General features: G+C 40.2%; 1 protein-coding gene across 2 annotated transcripts in view; it reads right to left on the bottom strand.

The window, feature by feature from the left end:
* The window catches only part of usp43a (ubiquitin specific peptidase 43a), a 104,305-nt gene that overhangs the window by 50,325 nt on the left and 34,819 nt on the right, over positions 1–19,161 (bottom strand). For both annotated transcript variants that reach the window (XM_020610985.1, XM_020610986.1), the window contains one exon: positions 2,000–2,092. In XM_020610985.1, the coding sequence (XP_020466641.1) occupies positions 2,000–2,092 (93 nt within the window). The remainder of the gene's footprint in view (positions 1–1,999; positions 2,093–19,161) is intronic.

Here is a 19,161-nt window from a genome sequence, read left to right as displayed (position 1 = left end):
TGGTGTGGAGCCGCGCTTCTAAGTCTGTGGGCCTGGCCTCCAATACTGCTAGCATCTGACATTTATTACGAGTACCATTATCGCTAAAGGAGGCAGAGGAATAACTGAACATGCGACACTCCGAGCAAGAGAAAGGAGGAGAGGAAGAGGGGGAAGCCATTGCTTCGATTAAGCTAGTAGCTTAGCTAGCTTCTAAACTAGCCGACCTAAAGTAGCAAGTTAAACCGTACCTGCATACATAGAAAAATGTCAGACTCAGAGAGATACTGAATTGAATCACATTACTGAATTAGTCACTGACCATTTACTTACAAGGATCTTGGCAAAATTTAGTATGAATGATGCTGAGACTGACTGTGCATGGTTCAAGGGTGAGACACTCAGAGAAACTGCCGCTCTTGTTTTCTGCATCTGCCATTTACTAGCATTATCTGTAGCACCAAGGCCTCAGTGCCACCCCGCCAGCCAGGCCCCGCTGTGTCTGTGGGGGCCTTGAGCTTATCAGGCATTCTGCTGGGATACTGCTATGTGTGTGCGCCTGTGTGTGTTGGGTCAGTGTGGGGCCAGTAGTGAGTCCATGCTGAACCTGAATGAAATTCTCACTGTGCCTGGCTCAGGCAACTCCAAATGACAGACCACACTGTCACAGAACTTGTGCTGTAAATCTGAGTTTGGGGCCAGCACCGTGGAAGCCATGCAGAGAGGACGCAGAGTAGTGGCGTCTGTGTGTTTGAAGATAGACGTTACTGTGCACTGAATGTAACAAACTGTAAAAATGGAAGTGACTGAATTTAGAGTCGCCGCCCAACCTAAACTGGACTGTGGGAGGAAGCTGGAGTACCTGGAGAGAACCCACGCAGGCACAGAGAGAACATGCAACCTCCACACAGAAAGGCCCTGGGTTGGCCCGAGCTCAAACCCAGAATCTCCTTGCTGTGAGGCGGTAGCGCTAACTGAGCCACCCACAATACGTTTATTCATTTATCATGAAGCTTAAAAAATGAGTCAGGAGCAGTCCTTTTATGAAACAAAATAAAATATTACTGCAGCAGATGGATCTTGTAAACAAAAGTAGTCATAGTCACAGTCGAACATTGGTGTTTTAGTATCCCAGGGCAGGTTTAACCGTCTCTGTTCGGTGGCCGTGCTGACTGGTACGCCCCCAATCAGAGCGGTCGTGAACAAACTGTATATATACAATCTGGGGTGGGCGAAAAGTAACTAGGCATTAAAAAGTGGCTATAATCCTATAATGCCTAGTTACTTTTCACCCACCCTGTAGTAGTGCACAGGACTATCCCGAATGTTTCTGCGAGAAGTATCCAGGACTGTCTCAGTCCTAAACGGGCATATATTGACATCGTCCGGCAGTATTAACAAATTGTTTTGCATCTGTCAGTTTCCTTACCACCAGTGTCATTTCTTGAAATGGGAAAACTGGAATGCTGCCACACAGAAGCTCTAAAAGTTGGTGATGAAGCATCCGCTATGTCAGTTTAAAATTCTGCGACCAGCATGTATATACTAGCAAAATAACCATATGTAAAACTCTGGTAGATCCCGCCACAGTTGCACAAAGGTATTGAGACATTTTTCTGTTGTGATATCGTGAAATTACAAATAACATTACATCCCTAGCTTTTACGGTCCAGTTGTTATGACTATTGTCTTGTCTACCTGTTCACTGAGGTAAATCTTTCTGATCACATCCATATCATTGATATCAGATAACAATCTCATACTTTCAAAGTGTCAGCAGCAAAACCTTTCCTTGACAGTTTTGGATACAGCAATTTTACACAATAAATCAGAGCGCAGTACTCAACATACACACAGACCACAGTGAGACAAAAAAAACACAGAAAAGACAAATAAATCACTAAAAGTTTCTCTAATAAAGCACTAAACAATTTGGTGAAGAGCAACACAAATTTACATTAGCTGTTTGCTTTGTTTGATGCTTTGGACTCTCCCATTTGTTGTGTGTGTTATACATCACCTGGTTTGTCGCAGGGGGATTGGGAGCGAGATACATAGAAACGGGTCGAAGGTGTTGCTCTGCTTAAGGCAATGAGGGCATGTCAGAGAAGACCTGAAGGGAAACAGAGACAGAGAGCAGCCTTTTAAAAACATTCTTGCCATGTGCTACCTTAGTTTTCATAGTCTTGAAAGAAATATTTTACTCTCCATGACATCTTTTCCAGTTTTATCTCAGTGCTGTTCCATTTTTACTTCAGCCTGTTACACTCACAGGTTCAATACTAAATTAAAACGTTGCATTATAACAACTATGAGAGAAGAAAGCTCTTTTAGCTTTGCATGAGTTCAGACACAGTGCTGGGCAGATGGATGGATAGATATCGACATCTGTACATGCCAAATTCTCCTAAGTATGGAATAAATGTGCCATTCAAACTGACTGCCTTATGTATGCATGCTGTAAAAATCTTCATGGTTGGTATATGTGCATATTCCATGTGTACAGTGAATGCTAAGCACTGAAACAGGCCATCTGGTCTTGATCTGCTTAGAGGTGGGATGCTGCTCAGAATCTTAACACAAAAAAACCTAAAACTTAAAATTATGTAGCTGAGAAACTGCCTAAAGAACATACAGAGCTGGAAAGGAGAAGAGGAAGGAGTACAGGACTATAGAGACAGAAGAAAGCAGAGAGGAAAAGTAAAAGAATAAAGTTGAAGGGCTATTTACTTATTTAAAATAAGGGTTTAAGCGGGGAAAAAGGAACAAAGATGACTTGGGGTTAAAGGGGCTTTTCCATTATAGGAACCTACCAAAATGTGTAGTGTCGAGTACCGCTTGTCGCGTGTTCTGCGTTTGTTTCCACTACACTCAGACTGCTTTGAGGTGCGTTCTCAAAGCTAAATTTCAGCACCCTTCAGGAGGTAGTAGTAAAATCAAGTACCAGGACTGCACAAGGAGAGGGGGTGTGTGCATGCAGAGCTGTCACCGGTGTGTGGTTAAATGTCTTCGAACCTCAAGCATTAACATTTCAAGCACCGTGTGTAAACACAGCTGACTGTGTTTGTGAAAGAGCAGCAGCTCCTCCCTCCTCTAAACAGAGGCCGACAGAGAGAAAATATAGTGGAAAAACAAAGCAGGATGGTCCACGTCCCCCCTGGAACGTATGCTTGGTGATGGTGAAGTATGGGGTATACCGCTCATTAGGTTCCATGACAGGAAGGGCAGCAGAGATATTCAAGGTTGGAAAGGCAGAGGAAACAAAAGTGGAGAGCAAAGAAAGAATTTTGTTACCTCTGGACAAAGCCAGGCTACTTGTTTCCTCCTACTTCCTGTTTTAATGTTAATCTATACTAACTGGCTGCTAGCTGTAATATTAGCAAAACCCTGGGCTAAACAGTCCATTTTAGTTATTCTATGACATACTGAAGTGTTCTATAGCTCTGACATTGCTCTGTAAGAATCAGGTAATGTTTGTGGGTCCTGGCCTCAGAAATTTAAGGAAGTCTTCAGTGTGGTTTCATTGCAAATACTACCAGGAATCCCTCAAAGGACTGTGTGATGGAAACAAGCAGCAGTCTGACATTGACATAGTGTGGAGATAGGGGTGTGACAATACGCTTAGCTCACGAGATGATACATGATACTGGGTTCATGAGAATGAGATTATTTTAACACTATTTTTAAGAAATCTTCAAAAACAAAATATATGACTGATAAAAGTACCTTTCATTTGACTGAAAGTCACAAAAAGCAAAACACTGCAGGTACATTTTGAAATGTTTTAACTAATCATCTTGTAATGAATGTCACTTCATTTCCATTTTCTGAGTATGAATGATCACATGCAGTAAAAGACAACAATATGCAAGCACTTTAAAAGGTTTTGCCACAAACTGAACTGACAGACTCAATTAACCTGTCATCCTTGCCTAAAGCTAACTGAAATCCAGCTTATTCATGCAGCGTGCAAGGAAAAACAACATGTTCAGTCTGCACACAACCCTCTCATAGTGCAGGAATGTAGTTATATTATTTATCAGACATGAATTAATGTAATTCAGTGGTTGTGTTGCCTTCTGTGTATTCAAGTTGTAGTTGGAACCGATATTAAAGCAGTGGTTCAAATTTTTACACTTTCTTTTCCAACAAATATTTCAGAGAGTTTCACAAACATGGCTGAGTCAGCAATTTGACTCCATCAGATATAAATGGTTTATCCTTTATAGGTGCAACTAAAACTGTTGAGGTAGCATTTTTAAACTGTGGTCATTCTTCAGCTTGGTATTATTATATATATGGTATTATGTTTCATCTCCCTGCGTCTCACTATCATGTCTGCCAGCTGAGCTGTATCCAAGTTTGTGAAGATACAAATTTGTCAAATGTACAAATATGCTGGAAATAATACAACCGTTTTCAAACTCCACATTTCCTCGCTGTCACTGTTTCGACTGGCGCAGCGTGGCAGCCAGACGCAGACTCGCTAATGATGCCAGCTTGTACTCAGTAAAGCAGACTGTCAGGCTGTAGTCACTCATACAAACACAGAACACATACAATGTAGCCCACACCCTACACTCAGCGTTTATACTGAAATTCACAAATGTGCATGCAGGAACACACCCACAAACACAAAGCATAAAAACTTGTGTAACATCTGACAGTGTTAGCAGTATGATGAAGAATATTAAATAAGTATTCCAGGTGTCAAACCAAAACACCACCAACCTTTAATTTAGACCACAGAGCTACACACCCTCAAACACACATGCACAGCACACCAGCAGCTGCTCTTAAAGAATGAAGAGCTGCTCAGCAATCCTCCCCTCTTCTTGGAGCTATATAAATAACACTCCACCTGCAGAATCTCTAAACATTATGCAGTATCGTGTTGCCTGATTAGGCATTTTCCCTACTGTTATTCTAAACTGAAACGCCTTGCAGCATAATACAGGGGAAGATGTGGATGATGCAACAACTGCAGCACAACAAGGGTCAGGATACTGGTGTATGAAACATAAAAAGCTACATATCAGGTTCTGGAGTCAGGGGTGAGCTGATGTCAACGTTGCTATAGGTAGAATTTAAAAAAGATTTGCACCCACCTAAACATATTACCAGTATAATCCATCCATCCATCCATTTTCCTCTGCTTATCCGGGACCGGGTCGCAGGGGTATAATTGTATAATTGTATAATTGTAGTGATATTTCCTCTGGCCTGTGCAAATGTAACTATGTTAGAAAGCAAAGGGAATGGCTAGTTACCTCTTACCAGTTTTTCAGGTGACGAAGTAACCACTTAGATTGAGAATATGTGGTCAGTCTATCCAAGTAATGCCAATTTAGAATTTGTTCCGACATTGAGTGCTCATACTGCGTTCCATTTGAAGTCGGACGTCAAAATTTCTGAGTTCTCAGTTGGAAATTTCAACTGGAACACCCCCTGATGTCAAAATTCCTACTCAGTAGGTTGGAGGGACCATGCCAACCCTCAGCCATTCTCAGCTCTGACTTCCGACCCGTAAAATCTACAGATCGCCTGACATAATGAATCATGTTAAGATGTGATGAGATGGACTATTTTTATACCAGGCACAGGAGTCACAGTCCAATCAAACAATTTGCAGAGCATTTACACAAATGCTTAAACAAATATACTGTAATAATAAAGTTAGAAAAGTAAAGATATATGCCCAAACGTTTACAGTGGTTACCTTTTTAATTGTATAAATTCACAGCTTGAAGAAATGTTGCCTGGTAGAAGACAAGGGGCTTAAAAATATTTGGTAACAGCTTTAAGTTCCTCTGTTCCACTTTTTATCAAAAATACACCTGGGCAAGTTTTGGTCCCACAGCCTCCAGACTTAAATGTTCTTGTCAGAGAAACTGATTGTTCATTCGCTGCAGTCTTGACCTTATTTAAGGTGTAAACTGTCAGCTGACAGCTCTGATGACAGTGATGGATGGAGGCACGAGATGAAGCCCCAAAACAACTAGACTGAGTTTGTTGCTGGTAAAATATGCTTGGAGAAAGCAAAACTTTAAATAATAGAACTTGGGGTTGCTTTTAGTGAAACCTTTCTTTTCATAAAGGCTGAAAGTTTCATTTTAATTTTCATGTTTATGCCCATACGACACATGGCCTGTTGAAGACTTGAGCTACAAGCCAATGAGGTTCACATAACTCTCAGTTACCACAAATCAGTCTATGAAATAAAAGAAAATGGACACAATGTATATTTTGTTTCCCACCTCCTAGTGTAAACGATGAATGCTCAAGTGTTGTGTGCAGTAGATGTATTTATAGAACTGACAGACTTTAGAGACAAAGCATCACTGCACATTCATGAAAAAGTACACTTCATAACCACCAGTCATGCAAAATATAATTAAAAATCACATTTATTTTTAAAAAGGAAATTCAGTTTGCTTACATTTCTTAAAGTTTCCAGTGTCCCCATCCTTTGTAGTAATTGGTTTCACCTTCTCAGTTTGTTGTGTCATAGCTTCTCATTCAATTTAATGGGAACGTGTCCAAATCCTTGACTGCAGTGAACTAGCATTCACATCACCTGGGCCCCGGGGGTGGCACCCCTAGTTGGAATGCAGCTCTTATTGTTGTTATTAGTTATACCTGTGTTTGACACTTCATAATACCCGCTGTCAGAAAACAGGCACCTTGCTTTATCAGTAAAAGAAAGAAACCTATAAAACCTCCAAGACTACAGTTAATATCAAGGCAAGCATCTATATACACTATACTTGCTTAGGAGACAGTTCCTGCTTAGTCATCTTACTTTAAGTCAAAAAAAATTATGCTGCCTAAACATTTTACAGCTGTAACTTAAGAGATGCATTATATAGCATGCACAGCTCACTACAGGTCAGTGCTCTTTCTGGGACTGAAAGAGAGAGAGCTCAGAGGGCTCTTTTATTTTTCTGTCTGCCTGTCGGTCAGTCATGTGTCACTGAACGTGGACTGGAGGGCACTTACCTCCCTCTATCGCAGTATGAGTACAGCCCTCCTGTCAGGGGAAATTAACTCAACTAAAGAGGCTGTTGAGACTCTCTCTCTCTCACACACTTTCCATCTCAACTTCACTTTCATAAGAATTAACCCTTTTAGGTTTGGAGACAATATCACAATTGACCTCAGTGTCATACATATAAGTTTCCTCCTTCCTGGTTTAAACTAACTGACCAAATAACCTGGTGATAAATGGAGTCATGTCGACCTGTTTAATAAGTAACATACAGTAACATGCCTGGGCACACATGACTGCACTTTTCCAAGTGTCAGTAGTGATATCAGAGTACTGACCGGCACAGTTTAGTTTGATATTATTTTTTTTTAAGAATACACTATAAAAATGTAGTTAACCAACAGTCAAGGCAACATTTCTGAAGCAGTGGGCTGGATTCAAACAGGTTAACTGATAACTCTCTTTATCTCTCAGAGTTTCACTCCCTTGCTCTCGCTTAGTTGCCTCATCACTTCTTGGTGCGCTGCTGGGAGAAATGTTCACATGATGACATGAAGGAAGAGTTCCAGCAAGTTCTGTGTCATCACTGATGATGTTGACTTTTGGCACTGAACACTATGAGCAAAGTGAATAAGATGAATTTGCATCTGCTTCAGCAGCATTAGGCCAGGATGGATCACACTTCATAAGTAAGACCACAATGTTTGTGTTATTTTCTACAATGAGGAGCTTCCTCCTTTCACTGTGTATTGTATTATGGGATACACATTTTCATCAGCACACTCAAAACTGGGCAGTTACAGTATACAGGCTAACATTTTCAAACTGTGGCCATTTTATTATTTTTAAAGCTATAACATAATTCAAATAGAATATGTCATTCACATGCAGTAAAGTACATTTGCAGCTGAAAAACCGTCTGTGTGGAGTGTCTGGAGTGCCACTGTGCACATGAAGTTTAAAACCTTAGAAAATCACCACACTAAACCAACTAACAAATACCAATTTGAGCTCACACTTTCTCTCATTTTCTGATTTTGCCAATATGATTCATGGCTTTCTTTCATCTCGACCTGATTACTGCAACGCATTATACACAGGTGGTCCCCTCTCATTTTCAGCTTGTCCAAAATGCTGCCAGGCGCTCGCTCATAAGCACGACCATATCTCTCCTATGTTAATGGAACTTCACTGGCTTCTGGTCCATTAGAGGAATCCTTTGAAGGTTTTAACATTTAAGTCACTCAGTGGGTTAACACCATCTTAGCTCTCAGAGCTCCTGCACCCCTACACACCATCTAGGGCACTTCAGTCCTCTGACCAGATGCTCTTGGTCCTCCTCAGGGCTAGACTAAAGTTCAAAGGGGACCGTGCCTTTGCGTCATGGCCCAAAACTAAAGAATACTTTACCCCTCCATCTTAGAGCTGCCCCACCACTGGCAAGTCTTGACTAAAAACCCATTTCTTCTCCTTGGCTTTTAAGCCTGCTTAAGATATTATTTTTATCATTATTCTTTTTTATGTATGTGTGAAGTCTTGTATGTTATTTTTATTTTTCTATTTATTTTATTATTGTACAGCACTTTGGGTCAACGTTTGCTGTTTTTAAATGTGCTTTTAAATAAAGCGTCTTGACTCACTGCCCAAAAGGTAATGTGACATGCTCCGTTTTCAAGTAAACAGAACTGTATGATGTTTTTGACACCCTGGATACAAACATATGTGAAGGAAAAATAGATCCAGAGACAGACACCAAGTTAGAAACCTTTAGTCACAAGCTTCTCTAGCCTTTACAAAAGCCACTATTCTACATGATTAATAATTTTCTAGTTCCTGAACATTTCCCTATGTCTCCCTTTCCAAAGCTCTCTCTATCACTCACTCACACACACACACACACACACACAGTATTTTGACATGATGATGTGGTTTAATGAGCCGACAATCCGGAGGCCTTAACTTCACCATACACAGTTTTGGTTCCAGACAGGAAAAGCTTAAGAATATAAGCTCTTGCATAATACCAGTCCCAGGGGCTAACACACAATCCATATTCACTATGACACACAAACTGCACACACACAGTATTTTTGACACTGGATGAAGCTGCAGGATATGTAAGGTGGAGCTCACTCCCCAAGCAAATGACTCCTCCATGGTATCAGTGATACCCACCTCCCCACACACATAAGGTTTGGGGTCACTTGCTGGTGGGTCATCACTAGTGTGTACTAGTGTGGTTTAATAAACAAAGAATCCTAAATATAAACTCAGTTCCAGAGATGAATGTGACTCAGGCATTTCATATTCACCCTAACACTAACACACAGCACACGCACACTGGTGCCACTGAAGAAGGATAGAGCATGGAGACTGGGGATACGAAAGGTTGTGCACTAATTTCTTTCTGTCTTTACATACACCACATATATAGTACACAATGAACACAAGACTGAACTGCTTCCAGTAGAACAATCAAACTTGCACCTGCACAAACACGGTCTCTCTTTTCCTCATCTCATCTCTCACAAGCCAGCTCCTGAAAAACAAACCTATTTTCAGTGTTACTGTATTACACCATATCATATAATGCATATCATATAACTGCAATATAATAGCAGCATGATATGATGTCAGATTGTTGTCTATATTTAAAAAGCCCTGAGTATACAGAATACAGTAAGTACCCAAATTCATCACGACTACTGCGATCAGGTTGAACCCATGTGAGGTGAAGCCTTTGTTTATGTTTAATTTTCCACATTATAGATATTCCTAAAGTAACAATGCCTCTATTTGTGAGCAAATCTCTTCCTCTACTGTGGAGGAGAATTGAGAGGAAGCCCAGACAAGTGTATGCTGTATCATCACTGGATTTCTAGAAAAAAGGTTCGGGGTCTGGACTGTGCTCACATTACTGTTCACACTGTCCCTGCATTAAAGCTGCAGTTAATCTGATGAAAACACATTCATAATCATAACTTTATGCAATGTCATTCTTAAATGACAACAGTTTTGCATTAGCAGAGAGCTACACTGTGCCATTAACAAATTATAGCACTGCATTACAGTACGTGACAAGCAGAGGGAACAGGACAACAAACCCAAACATGTGAGACAGAATAAGCCTATTTAAAGAGTATGATATAGTACTATAAAGGTGATGTATTGTTTTAGTGTTTACCTTCTGAGTCAGAAAGTCAGTGAGTCACAAATCTAACCAGACTACATGCTGCTTTTTCTAAGGGTATGAATCAAATTTTAATGTAATGTGATCTGATGTGTGGTTCATTTTAATAAGCCAGTCTAGACATCATTTTTCCATTTCAGTCTGTTAGAGGAGACATACTCTCAGCTGGGCAGAGGGAGGGTGCAGAATGTGAAGGATCACTCCATACAATCAGCCGGTATGAGCAGTTTATCAAACAGCTGTTGAACAAGCAGAACGCAGACTTGCAGAAATGTGACGTCTTCACCGCTTTGCCTGCAGCCCACTCACTGAAGTTCCCATTTTACCCCTAAACCAACAAATGTCTGTCATGTCTATTGTTTTTCTTGAATAACTTTCAAACTAATAATAATATCGGCGTCATTCCAAATGGCAGCAGTAGGTTTTCACGGTCAAGCAATCATATTATGAGAGTCAATCTATCATAGGAATATTGCTTTTATGGCATTATGGGACAACAGACCTGCCCCTTGGCAGGGGTAGCACACTCTGAGTGCTGTCTAGTTTGTTTATAGTGCTCTGGTCCACCACTTAACATGTTCATTAAGTGGTGATCGGGGATGTTTTTGGCAACACGTCACACTTGCTAACCTGTGAACATGAATATCACTGCTGCAAGAGAAAAACAAGCACAGTACAAACACTGCCTTTCGCTGGATATTGGAGCAATTAGTAGTAGTAGTTTGCAGCAGTGCTCTATTTTTTGTTTATGCTACATCAAAATTGAATTTAAAAAAAATACAAAATGTTGATGTTTACCAAGGTTCATAATAAATGACAAGAAATTATATGACGAACAGCTTTCCATTACTGTACCGAAAATGAACTGACTTTTGACTTCAAACCTGAGGTATGTACCGAACCATGATTTCTGTGTTCTGTTACACTCCTGGACTCGCAAAACAAAAATGAAAAACAGTGATCTAAGTGTCAGTTCCATGTAATAATGCCCTGCACTTCCTGGATAGCACCTACTTCAAAGTCTGGAACTAGAGGCATCCGGGTGCTATGAGCAGGACGGAGAGTGGTGAGGATGGCTGGGCTTGAAGAAAGCGCTGTGGGTGGTGAAAGCGTCAAAAGCAAAGTAAGGGAGGTCAGTGATGGGCCATATTTACAGCAACCACTCTGCTGTGCAGCGTGAAATTACTAGATGATTGTCTCTGAGAGGTCAACGTGAGTGCATCTCAACCTGTGTGCATCACTGGGAAAAAGCAGAGCTCCTGCAGAACATCTTTGAAGATGAGAGGAAGTTTGCACTCTTATGAAAATCTGAGTCTTCAGAGGATCTGGTATAAAAATAAATGGCTGTAGAGACCATCTCCTTCTTGACAATTATCAGCTTCTTTGTAGCATAAGCTATCCTTGAAAGGCTTTGAGCTTTGCGAAATGTTAACCATTTACAGCTCTCTAACTTTTTCAAGGCTAAGAAAAGCAATGTGATTTTTCCCTTGCATGTAATTCTCAATACTTTGATTCAAAATCAAAATCAAAGAAACCAGAGCATGTACATTTATTATACAAACTGCATAATCTCCCAAATGCTTTCACACCAAAACCACATTTTAATAAAAGCCTTATAGGAACAAAGTAACCATTAGCATCTCGTTTGTTTTGATGGAGAAACGGGCCGGGCCTTTCATACATCTTCCAGGTCATTAAAAATAGATGCCACAAACTGACTCTGAGTGACAGATGGAGGAGGGAGGCTTTGACAAAGATTCATTTAAACGCTGTGGCACAACGGAGTGACTTGAGCTCCGACTCCCACATCGGCAGCCCAAACCACAAGACAGCTTTGGCTCTAATCGCAAACATTTATTCAGATCAGACAACTCCACCGATTGCCTCTGAGGAGCATCTCTGTGACATATAAAAAGAACAGGAAGGAAGAGGTGGGAAGAAAGAGAGAGAAACCAAGTGGTTCAGACAGAGAGTGAAAGGAAGGCCATAGAGAGACACAGATAGAGATGAAGAAACAAAAATAAGACACTGGGAGACTGTTATAGGCAGTGACTCCGGTTCACAGATTAAGTGGGGAGAAAGAGTAAAAGAGTGAAAAAGAAGAGTAGATGAAGAAATTAGTCTCCTAGCTCAGCAGGTTGAAACCAGCCCAGAGAAAGACAGGCTACTGAGACTAATGACATTAGAATAAAAATGATGAGAAAGCATATTTACACCGAAGAAACCTGATGAAACTCAGAATAGAAAACAAATTCCAGACCATCTTTGCTTTTTTGTCTATTATTTATTAAATGTGAAGGAGTCACTAGGGAGGATATTGCCTCGGAGTTTGGAAACAAATCAACACTTACTGAGAAAAAAACAAAACAAGAGAATGAAGACAGTAGATCAAGCCTGTATTGAGTGAGGGCTTCATTTATTATGTAACAAGGGGATTAATGAAAATCTCTATTCTGGGATGTACACTAATTGTGCCAGATGTAGCCAAAGGTGTCATTTTAATCTGCTAGCGCTGTGGTATAAAATGACATCTCTGTTTCTGTGATACATTTGTTGCAAAATGAGACAACCCCTGTTTGAAACAATCATGTAGTGTGTCACTACTGACCAAGCCACACATATTTTAATGCAGAATAATTTCATATGGGTGCACCACAGTGGCACATACACAGTATATTGTTAAGATTCAGTAAACAGTCATCCAACAGAGTGATTCATACCAACAAAATGTGATTATAGTACAAGACTAAAGGTACTGCTTTGTAAGGATAATATAGAAATTATGGTTTTAGTTGATTAAATAGTATTACGTTATAGAGCGCTGTAGGGATGATGTATTGGTAGTCGATCAACCGGGAAGTTAGCATCAACCTGGTTCTGTTGTCAAAAAGCCAATGGGATTTTTCCACAGGCTTTTGGGTTATTGTGGACAATAAGCTTTGTGACAAAACGGTTTATGACACTTACACATTTTGTTCAGCGAGATAATCTTCACAAGTGATCACCACTTTTATGATTTTTGAAGCACAAATGCAATCGGCAGAAGTAAAAATCTATTGTTGGGCTATAAACCGACTACACCACAGTCCCATAAACTTCAGTGTCACCAACAAGGCTTCCAACTTGTAATTTGATTTTCTACTAAGTCCTTTCCTCTTAGTGTGACCTGATCTAGCTAGTGATCATGGCTGTGTCACTTAGAATAGTTTGCAAGTGCATGAGTTTAAACATAACGAGGCTATAAAGGTGAACTAGTGAGTAGATGAGTCTGTGTTTGGCGTGATGTTAAATGTCCCTGACAACCTCTGTAGTGGGTATTTACTGATGTATTTTATGTCATACAACCAAACATGAAAGCGTTGTGTTAACCACAGACCTTAATTCGACCTTATATATGGGTTCAGACATGCACCAAAAAATAGCTGTGTGCATTACACCTCTGTATAGGTATACATTTTTATTTTCATCCAATATTGTCTTTGATACTGACTTTTGGCAGCACTAAAAATATCATTTGGCTTAAGATTTCATAATCATACAACAGTTCATCAACTTAACAAAGATGGTGTTTGGCCAAAACAAACAATTTAAAGGCATCACCTCAGGGTCTGGAAAATAGCAGCATTCATTTAAAAATGATCCACACATAATGCAACAATGAAAAAGCTGTAAATGTCATGAGCAATGTCAAAGCAAAAATGAGAAATGCTTTTTTCAAACCATTTCACATCCAGGTTTTAAAAGTGACATGCATACACACACATTAGCTCAGACATGCATCCCGCAGTGAAAAATCACATCTTATGCTATTTATTTCTCCCTCTACTCGCTCCACTCCTCCCACTTTCTATTTTTATACACATCTCACTCAGACCCCCTCAGGTGAATCACACAGTGCTGCATTTTGAGCTTTGCAGTTACATGATAAGCTTGTTACAATGGACAATGACATGAAAACACCAGGAGAAAACACCAGGAGAAAACACCGGAAATATTAAGATGTTAGTGCAAAGTAGACCCATTTACTTCACTTAAGGCTCAGAGGTGTGTATCAAGGTGCAACTACTTATGTATGTGTATGTGGTTAGTGTTAGCATTTTAATATAGTACACTTTGACCTCCTAAACTAATGACAATACACTAAACTACAGTATAACCCATCTGAATACAGTTTTCTTTAAAACTATTAATCCAGTAATTATCAGACCATAATGTGGAAATTAAGATTTCTATGGATGTTGTACATTTGAATTTGATGTTCAACAACATATTTTCTCATTCTAGCTCCTGAGCTCTATGTAGTGTACAGAAGATATGTGCTAGCCAGTGAATGTATCAGTAGATGAGCCTTGAGTGAAGGCTGACCAGATTATAGAGGCTGACTCCTGAGCTAAATAATAAAACTGCTCTCTACTTTGCCTGGTTCTATTTCATTGCTCTGAATGTGTGAAGCATGTTAAAGCTGTACTGTTCTGAGCAATTGCTTTTCATACTTACTTCTGCAGAAATTCAACTTAAAGAATGCATCAGAAAATTCTTCAGAATATTAAAGCTCCACTAATAACTAAAGAACTTTTCAGTTTAGTAGAATGCAATTAAAGGGAAACCACAGATTTTATGCATCAAAGTCTATGTACAGATCTTGAGGGAACACTGTCACAAAGAAAACACATTCAACTAATTTACGTTATTAAGATCATGCTGTTCATTTACATATGTGGCAAGTCACAAATATGTTTCTACTTTTTTGGCCAAAATATCCAGTCTTGCAGGACAATATCAACTTGTAATGAGTATGAAATGAATAAAACTAACCACAGAGGGCACCCTGGATGTGGACCCTAGTCACTAGTGTCACAGTTGTATACCTTGTATGTCCACTGTCCATTTCAGCCACCTCCTGGCAACTTTCTGCAATGTGATGTCAGCTGGACTGCATATATATAGTTTTTTATTATGTTTTATCCAGAGCACTATTCAGTTTTTGCCTCTCACTCACTCACACATCCACTCACACATATGGTCATGTGTTACCATGCAAGGTGGTGGTCTAACCATCGGGTTCAGTGCCTTGCCCAGGGATGCTTCAACACGTGGACAGGAAAAACCTGGTTGTGCCTATACTAAACCCAGACAGTGCTTGTTATGCTGACTGTAGTGTTGAGAACAAGAAAAAGCAAAAGCTCATTTGTGTAGTTAACGGCAGAGTCTAATGAGCTCTATGTATGAAGATGAAATGATTCAGCAGCTCCTCTACAGCAGTGCATGTATGTGTCCAGCAGAAAGGACAGGATGAAGCCACAGACAGTCACCAGATTAAAGTACAAACATGTACCCTCGTTGAATTAAACTGTGATGTTATGCAGTCCCGAATTTTGCCATTCTGGGTGGGAGTTGTGAAATAATTTTGTTCTTACAGAGGGTTTCACTCCTGTAAAGTCTAAAACCATTGCATTACAGTATGTTATGTAGCAGGCTAGAGACCTTCACAGGAATGGTGACAGTGCTGTGTTAATCACAGTTTTCAAATTTGCACAGGCTCCTGTTATAATTTATTTAATCACAATCAGAGGATAAATCCCATACAAATGAAAAGTCTCAAGTTTTTTTTTATTTTAATTGTTATTTTTGTAGTAGAAACACTGCAATATTATTACGTACTCTATCGGCAGTACTCAAATAGAAAGTACTTGTACTTGGTCTAAAAAAAGAGGTATCGGTGCATCCCTACAAAAAACATAACACCTCCACCTGTCGCTATCACCAGTGTGGGTGAGGACTTCAAAAGAGGTTAGGTCACCAGAACTCTGTGGCTTAGTCATCTGTGTTAGAATCTACTATAAGTCAATGTAAAGTCCCCGAGAAGAAAGAAAACTAGTGTGTATGTGTGTGTGTTCTTGTACTTGCTATATAGTGAAGAACAAAACAATATTTTTGCTACAGAGTGAGGACATTTTTGGAAAGCGAAGACATTTTGGCTGATCCCCACTTTCTGAAACACCTTTTTGAGGGTTAAGACTTGGTTTTAGCGTTCAGGTTAGAATTAGGTTTAGGTCAGGGTGAGGCATTTAGTTCTGATGGTTAAGTGTTAGGGTAAGTGGCTAGGGAACACATTATGTCAGCGAGTGTCCTCACAAACATAGAAGTACAACTGTGTTTGTCTAAATATACTGGGTGTGCACATGCTGTATAAATGTGCATGTGTGTAGCACATATATTATAATCACACCCCATTCAGCAGTGCTTGGAGTTGTGCATGCATCTGAGTGTGTCTGTGTGGTATATAGAAGTAATTACAGCAGCTCTTATGCAAGGAGAAAGCACTACCCTGCCTGCACTCACAGGCAAATAGCAGAACCACAAAGAGATGTCCCTCTAAATATAGCTCGAATTGTTCACAAAAAAAAAAAAAATAAAGCGGGACGCTTGTGTTGTATGGGAAATAGGGTGTATGTATGAGTCAGCAGACAGAACAAGAAAGGTACAGGATGTTTTGTGTGTGGTGTCGTGGGTGGTTGTGTAGGGGTGTACTGGATTAAAAGAGACCACCCACAACAGTTGGAAGATACATTAGGTGCTTCCAGCAACTTGTGTTGTGAATATCTCCCTGGGCGTTGTTATTCTAGAGTCAGTTAATGAATTGGCAGCTAATCTGATAACATTACATAAACACTAGGAGTTCATGAGCTTGTGTGTGTGTGTGTGTGTGTGTGTGTGTGGACAGTGTGAGAATGAGGAAGAGAGAAAGGAAAAGACAGAGAGTAAATTCCAATTCCTTTTTCTGATCGTTCCTCACTCCTCCATCCTCAGTTGATCCGGAAGTCGTTCCAGTCTGCCATTTTGAATGATGTCTCACAGCTCTCACTCCTGCTCTGAGGAGCGAGGATTGAGGAGTAAGGAAGCAGCCCAGAGGAGCAATAACAAGGGAGCATCCTTCGTGGAAGTTATTAATGGACCAATACACCCCTGTATCAGAAATGTGTTGGTGATTGGGCACTTCAGATGAAGAATCAGAGAAAGGAATGTCTCATGTCTGCATAAACACATTTCCTCCATTCCTCTTTCTTCACATTTTCTTTTTGCATCTTTTCTTTGCATCTTACGTGGGCAGGACTAAGGTGCAAGGAGAACACACAAGTGAGAGAAATGTGGATGCAATTAAGGGAATTGGGATGACTCCAAAGTAAAAGAAATCTTCAGACATCTTCACCCCTCAGAATGATGCGGATCTTCTACAATCGTTCTCAATGAATGGATTCAGTGCACGCCATTTTCAATTAGTCAGCCTGAAAGCATTGTGAGTTGATGTTTGCAGAGATCGAACTCTAAGTGTTCAAGCCATCATCCTCCAATGGAATGGGATAATCTCACGAATGAATGGCTGGTTAACCTCGCAGTGTAGTAAGACCATATAAGTATCACAGGTTGACCTTTTATTGGGTGACTTGCACATTAATCTGCTGCTACTTGCCTTTGTGCACTGGACCTAACATGACAGGGCTATTCTCCAGGGCAGCTCTGATTATGTCCCTGTATTCAGAGTAGGAGCAGCATTGTCAGGTCTCACCGAGAAACATTCTGACTGACTTCATTTTCCAATTTCCAGAGTGTACAGTCATTTAAATGTGGAGTTTTCATCTTAGGAACAGTATAAGATGTACTTTGTTTATGGGAACTTATTCATGTTTGGTTTTGTGAATTTCTCCCATTAGCACAAATCGGCCTCTACCCATTTGCTGCCTGCCTGAAACCAGGGATGGGAATTTAATTCAAACATGCAAGAGCAAAAAGTGAAACCTATTTGAAACTTCATTTGGTCCTAATTTCAAACACAGCAGGGTGGTGATGAGTGCAAATGTGCATACTGACAATCTGACTTGATCACATCTCATACTTAGTTAACTCACTGCGAATAGGCACCCAAACCAGTGAACTAAAAGTCTGTTTACTTCCTACAGAGCTGAGCACCTATAGGGAAGCAGCCAACAAGCTTATCAGTCTCAACAAGTTGGGGAAACCTGCATCAGCTGTCAACGGGAAGGTAAAAATAATAGTTCTATAGAAAAAATGCACAATGGACAAGACACTGATCAAAGTTTCTCAAAACAGCCCTGAAAGAATAGCTACTTCACAAGGCTCACTGTAAAGCCACTATGTTAACATTAGCTGTAACACTGTGATACTTAATGAATATGGTTTAGTCCAATATGCCAAAAATGTTGTGAACAAAAGAGTGATGTGTGCTGCTGCTGGTCAGTGTCGGGCCACCACGTCGTAGTCGATGGAAAAAAAAATCCGACATGCTAGACTTTGTGTTGGGATGTCGTGAGGTGTGCCAGATGCAGCATCGGGTGTCGTTTACTATGACACACTATATGAGATAAAACAATCGATTGTTGTGTCAGGCGCTGTTTGTTGGTTTAGACACCTTAAATTCATCGTGTCTGACTTAAATTGTCTAATCTGAATCCCATATAGATCAAGCATTAGTAGCACTGTGTTGTCTGTTCTGTTATCTGGCCAGAAACAAACTGTTCTGTCCTAACTGCTGATGACAATGCATCCCAAACTGATACACAGGCGTCACACACACTCTTCAGGCTGGGTAACAAAGAGCTGGTGAGATTCAAAGCAAGGCCAAAGTCTGGCCTCTGCTGACCTCCCAGCTGAAAGAGGTCAGCTACATGCCTTCATCATCTGCTGTTTCCAGTTTAGTCATTTCAAATCACCCGATTGTACAAACACATTTGGGAATCGTAGACTAGATAATGAACTTCAATTGAAAATTGGGGGAGCTAATATAGAACGAGTATATGAAATTAAATTTCTAGGTGTCATAGTTGATGACAAATTCTCCTGGAAATCTCATATCAGATATGTTCAGCACAAAATAGCAAAAAATATATCGATATTGGCAAGGGTTAGATATATTTTGGATGGGAAAGCACTACGCATTTTGTATTCCTCATTGATTTTACCATACTTAGAGTATGGCGTTGAAAAC

Source organism: Monopterus albus, unplaced genomic scaffold (genome assembly GCF_001952655.1).
Source record: "Monopterus albus unplaced genomic scaffold, M_albus_1.0 scaffold108.1, whole genome shotgun sequence".
In the NCBI taxonomy this organism is placed as follows: domain Eukaryota; kingdom Metazoa; phylum Chordata; class Actinopteri; order Synbranchiformes; family Synbranchidae; genus Monopterus; species Monopterus albus.
This window is presented reverse-complemented; position numbering and strand designations above follow the sequence as displayed.